General features: G+C 68.2%; 1 protein-coding gene across 5 annotated transcripts in view; it reads left to right on the top strand.

Annotated features, from left to right (window-relative positions):
• Positions 1 to 5,304, top strand: part of GLI4 (GLI family zinc finger 4) — an 8,345-nt gene that overhangs the window by 2,316 nt on the left and 725 nt on the right. Inside the window, exons 1-4 of one of the 5 annotated variants that reach the window (XM_029923265.1) lie at positions 7 to 296; positions 1,182 to 1,343; positions 4,080 to 4,199; positions 4,971 to 5,242. In XM_029923265.1, coding sequence (XP_029779125.1) covers positions 1,220 to 1,343; positions 4,080 to 4,199; positions 4,971 to 5,242 — 516 coding nt within the window. In that variant the 5' untranslated portion in view covers positions 7 to 296; positions 1,182 to 1,219. Of the gene's footprint in view, positions 1 to 6; positions 297 to 1,181; positions 1,344 to 2,315; positions 2,584 to 4,079; positions 4,200 to 4,970; positions 5,243 to 5,304 lie in introns of those variants that run through there. The other 4 variants (XM_029923264.1, XM_029923266.1, XM_029923262.1 and 1 more) reach the window with 4 other exon arrangements.

Here is a 5,304-nt window from a genome sequence, read left to right on the forward strand (position 1 = left end):
TGGCCCCTGGCGATCGCGGGGGTCCGTTTGCGGCGCGCCTCCCCCGGCGTCCCGGCGATGGGGCCGGCGCGGTGCCCACCTTGCAGGTGGGAGACGGAGGCGCCGAGAAGTCCGCTGTCGGGAGTGTGAGCGCCGGACCTCAGCCGCCTGGCGCCCCGAGAGCGGGCCCCTCCCCGCGGGGCGCGGGCCCCAGGCCGGGAGGAGAGCGGGCGGGGAAAGCCTGTCCCCTCCGCCTCCGGCCGGCTGCAGCAATGTGGGCCTGGAACCTGCGCCCGGAGGTGTGCGGGCGTCCCCGTGTGAGCGCCACCTCCGCGCAGACGGCGGGGAGGGGGGGGGGGTGCTCTGTCCCAGACGAGTCCCGCGGGTTAGCCGAGTAACTTGAGACGAGATTTAGGAGCGTGAGGACCTGCACGCAGATGTCATGCCTGCAGCCCCCCGTCCACTTGCCTGAGTGTCTGCGACCCTTCCCATCCCCAGGGAACAAGGGCCGCCCGGGAAGCGGGGGTGACCCCGGGGGGCCCAGGCGCGGCGAGGAGCCCTGTGGAGGCTGCCTGCCCACCTCCTCGGAGCAGACGCTGTTTGCAGTCGTTGCTTCATGCGCTTTAACTTTTGTTCTTCCGGTGCCGTCCTCACCCCCCGGTCAGCAGCCCTGCTCCGCAGCGCGAAAGAAAAATCCTTCTCACGTGGGACCAAACCATTGTCGCCAACCCCGTTAAAGCAGAGTCCCTGCCACCCCAGGGGGGCTCGGGGCACTGTGGGCGGCCGGCTGTGGTGCACCCTGCGGCCTCTGAGGCCTCTGCAGGGTCTGGGGAGGACGCTTTTCCTCTCGGGAATTGTCTTAAGATTTAATCTAGAACGTTCGTGCTCCAGCAGGCTGAGTACAGCGTCTCCCCTCCTCCAGGGCCCGCAGCCCGCGGCTGTGCTGTGGGAGGTTTTCCAGGGAGACGCCTCACGCCGGAGGGTGGGGGTTGGGAGGACGGTCCAGGCCAGCGCTGGGGTGAGGGCTTCGGCCCCCGAACTGTACCCGCACGGGGCCCACGCAGCACCTCTCGACATCCATGCGCCTGGCCCCCAGCGAAGGAGGCCCCACTGCCCGTGGCTGATCGGCAGCTGGCACTGCCCCCACCCTCCACACACCCCTCCGACCCCCCCTCAATCTGCCATGGTTTTCATTTCCCCAGGTCGCAGGTGTGCACACCTTCAGCAGGCCTTGGGGAAGATGGCGACCCTGGGGGACGGTCGGGAGCCCCCTCGTGTCCCGTCCCCTGTCAATCTTGCGTCACCAGGGACACCTGGAACCCACCGTCGCGAGGCCTGGCTTCACCTCCACGGTCATCAACACGGTACTCCCCCTGCACTGGCTCCCTCCACCTCCCTGCACCGCCCGCCCGCCTGGCTCGCCATCGGCTGTGCGGCCAGAAACAAGGCAGCTCAGGGCCCTGGGGCTCCTGCCCCCTTGCACTTGGGTGGAACACAGGCAGCCGAGGTCGAGGCCGGAGACCCGGACTTGTGAGCGATGGCTCCCTAAGGGACAGTCACCGGGACCACGTGGGGGGAAGGGCCCTGTGTCCTCTCATCTGCCTTTATGAGCCTTTGCTCCCACACCAAGGAAACAGCATCCGAGTTCTGGGCCCCAGGGACCTGCAGGGACGCAGCTGCCAGCCTCGCACTCCCCCCTGGCGGGGTCTCTGGATGTCAGAGTCACAGAAGTGGCTGGTGCTGAGTGTGTGTCCCAAACCCATGACAGGGGGCGCCCCTGGTCCCCCTCCTCGCCGGCAGGGTTCTGTCCACAACACGCTCCCCAGAAGGCCTGGCTTTACAGTTCAGGACACACACGAGCTGACGACAGCCAGGTCAAGGGCCAGAGTGTTTCATCCCCCTCTGTCTTAAAGAGCTGGCACTGAGCCGCGAGGCGGGGTCTCAGCATTACAGTGAGCGATGGGATGACCGGTGGGATGGGCCAGGCTCTGTGCCAAAGGCCGTGTGGATTATCTGGAAGCCCAGTGACCGCCCTCTCAGATGGGCAGTGACAGATGAGGACAGTGAGGTCCACTGAGGTCACGGGGGTGGCAGGTCACACGCAGCTAGGGAAGGTGGTATTCACCCCCAGGTCCGTCCAAGATCGGAACGGGAGCAGCACCTAGCTGGCCCCTGCTGGTCCCAGGGGTGGGCCAGACTGGGGGTGCAGAGTGGGTATGGAGCCAGGCGCTGCCCGGAGGAGGGCCCAGGGTTCCCCCATGGCCATGCTCCTGCCCCCTGCGGTCAGGACTCTGAGGCCTGCCCTGAACCTCCACGTTCTGCCACCCTCCCCACAGCCTGCAATGTAGGACCCCATGCTCCAATCAGGGACATGGGGGCCCAGACGTGAGCCAGTGGAGGCCAGTGGGACTCAACACATCAGTCTGACTCAAGCCCGTGCCCTCAACTCAAGTTGTGGCCCATGGCTCCTGGCTCCTAACTGGCGAGACCCAGGACCAGGGCCGGGCTGGCCTGGAGGACGTGCTGACCACACGGGTTCTGCAGGACAAGGAGGTGCTCAGGACGCAGGTCCACACGTGGGGCTGCCCCTGGTCCAGTCTCCAGGTAGCAAGAGCCCGGAAGGCCAGGCGTGGCCCCCTGAATCACATCCGTGTGCCTCCTGTGCCCGGGGCTTTGCCCAGGGAGCGGGAGTGCGGGCGGCAGCCAGCCGCTTCAGCGCACCGTGCTCTGTCCTTAAACAAGTGGTGGAGGGGGGAGCTGGCCCTGAAGAAGGGAGAGGCTGGGGCTCCGAGGGGTGTGGCCACCGATGGAGGAGGCGTGGCTGGAAGGGGATGGAGCCCAGGCCGGTGGCTGGTGGAGGAGCCAGAGGGAGGAGAGGGCATGCCTGCACCCACAGTGCTCCCCAGGACGGGGCTCCCCCTCGCGGCCTCATTTCCTCCGTTGCGGGCTTCCTCGGATGCTTCACTGGAGAGACCCCAGTAGTTCAGGCACCTGCCCAGGGCCCTCCTGCCAGCGGGGCCGGAACTTCTGGAGCCCTAGCCTCCCAGAAAGCACATTGGGGGTGGGGTCCACCCTGAGAAGCCCGGGGTCCCTCACACCACCTGGGGGCTGGATCCCACGTCTCCCACACCCTCCGTACACGAGAGCCAGCTCTTGCATCTCCGTGTCTGAGCCAGTGCTGGCGGCGTGAGGGGGCCTGGGAGGCCACACGGGCACAGGGCATTCAGCGAGCCCCTGGGGGTGGTGTGGGCATGAGGCTGCCCCTCCCTGTGCCTCCAGAGCAGGGAGCTGGGAGGGAGGGGTGCGAACGGGCTGACCACATTGGAGGGGCAGTCTGTGGGCAGGAGCAAGTGACAGAAAAAGACTCAAAGCCGCAGGGTGTGCGGGGCAAGCTGCCCAGAGGTGGGGAAGGAGCTTGTGACCCCCCTCCCAGCCAGGGGCTGGCCTTCCAGACGGGGCGTCTGGCTTTGGCACCTGAGACCTGAACTCTGGCTGCCCCCCACCCCATCAACACCCAGGCTCACACTTTCTGTACTGTTTTATGAACGAGGAGTGCCCCTTCCAGCAAGAAAACTTCCCGCTGCTCCGCGGCTCCAGAACGCCACACACAGCCCCCCCCCCCCCCCGAAGGCCGGCCCCAGCCTCCCCTCCCCGGAGGCGGCCAGTGTCGGGGAACAGCACTGAGCACCGTGGGAGAGTGCGTCCAGACGGGGTTCCGTGAGCAGGAACCACCAGGTCCACCTGGTGGGGTGCAGCCCAGCCCAGGCCCTCCACGGAGGCTGAGGGGGGGCAGCCACACCCAAAAAGGACTGCCCGACACTGGAGGTGCTGGGGGAGCATGGGAGGCCCAGGGCGCGCCCCCGCCCCTGCTCCAGAGCAGCCAAGCAGTGCCTTGGTACCCCCACTCTCAGGAAAGGGGGGGTCATGTGACTACAGCATCTCCCCAAACGGCTCCTGGGGAGCGCCAGCCCTAGGGGGCCGTGGGAAGGCAAGGAGGTGTGGTGTGTGTCCGAGGGCACGACCCAGGAGCTGCAGGCAGCTGAGGGGGGGCTGGGCTGGAGAGGAGGGGGAGACGAGCCCCTGACCCCCTGTGCCCCCAGACTCCCCTGGCTGCAGCCCCGAGGTGCTCTCCCAGCCGCCGCAGGAGGAGGAAGAGCTGTCCGACCTGGATCTCCGCGAGGTGGAGGAGGTCCGGATTGGCAGCAATCCCTGCTGGCCGGGTGAGTGAGCAGATCCCGATCCGGGCTCTGTGCCGTGCCCACCACCGCCAGGACACTGGGCCCCATTTGTCCCTGGCGTGGCACTCACTTCTGTTCCCAGTGGCCCCTACCCCATTCCATTCCAGCGTGTCGCTGACCTTTCCCCAGGCTGTGAGTGCGGTCCCGACTCCTCCCCGAACCCCAGAGCCCGTAGTCAGTCAGCATCTTCCGCTCAGCTGCATTGCTCCCCCCGCCCAGGAGGTCAGCTCGTCCACCCCTCCCCCCTCCCCCCTTCCCCACCCCGTAGTTCCCTCGGCCTCCACATGTCCCCTCCCCTGGTCCCCATTCTCTGCTTCCCACGTCATGCTGGGACCTTCTGGCTCTCAGCCCCTTGCCACCCCCGCCCCGCCCCGTGAGAAGCCCTTGAGGTTCGTCCTTGGGGTCTCTCCCGGAGGCATCCGAGCTGGGGCCCTGGGAAGCAGACTGTCCCTGCCCCAGTTCAGGAGGGGGGCGGGGCGCGGGCCTGCAGAGCCTCTGGAGGGGGCGAAGCGTCGGCCCCCTGCACCCCGCGTTTCTGCCGGGAGCCTGGGCGGCACCTTTAGGAGCAGGGGGATCCGCTGTCTCACGCTGGGTCTGAATCAGTGGGGCCTTGCCCACCCACGTCTGCCCTCGCCCCGGGCCCCAGCAGGCGGCGCCCCCTGCCCGTCCCATCCCCTCCCCTGCGGCCCGGTCTCCTGGCGGGAGGGGCTGATGGCTTGGGTAGGTGCCAGCCGCCTCCGTTTCTCATTCCAGATTCGGAGCCGGAGCCGACTCCCTCGTCCCCACACCCCTGCGACCCTGAAGAGGTGGAGCAGGGCAGGGGGCCCCTGAGGACCCTTCTGAGGAGCCTTCCCCGCAGACCCAAGTGTGGGGACGGCTTTGGGCAGGAGCCCGGCTCGGAGCGGCCCGCGGGCCAGCCGCCGGCGACCGTGCCCCGCCCCGAGAAGAGGGGCGCCTGGCGCGAGCCCCGGGGGGACCCCGAGCCGGAGGGCGGCCCGCGGGCCGGGAAGCCGCACCGGTGCGAGGCCTGCGGCAAGGGCTTCCGGTACCGCTCGCTGCTGCTCAAGCACGAGCGCGTGCACACGGG

This window comes from Suricata suricatta, chromosome 15 (genome assembly GCF_006229205.1).
Source record: "Suricata suricatta isolate VVHF042 chromosome 15, meerkat_22Aug2017_6uvM2_HiC, whole genome shotgun sequence".
NCBI lineage: Eukaryota > Metazoa > Chordata > Mammalia > Carnivora > Herpestidae > Suricata > Suricata suricatta.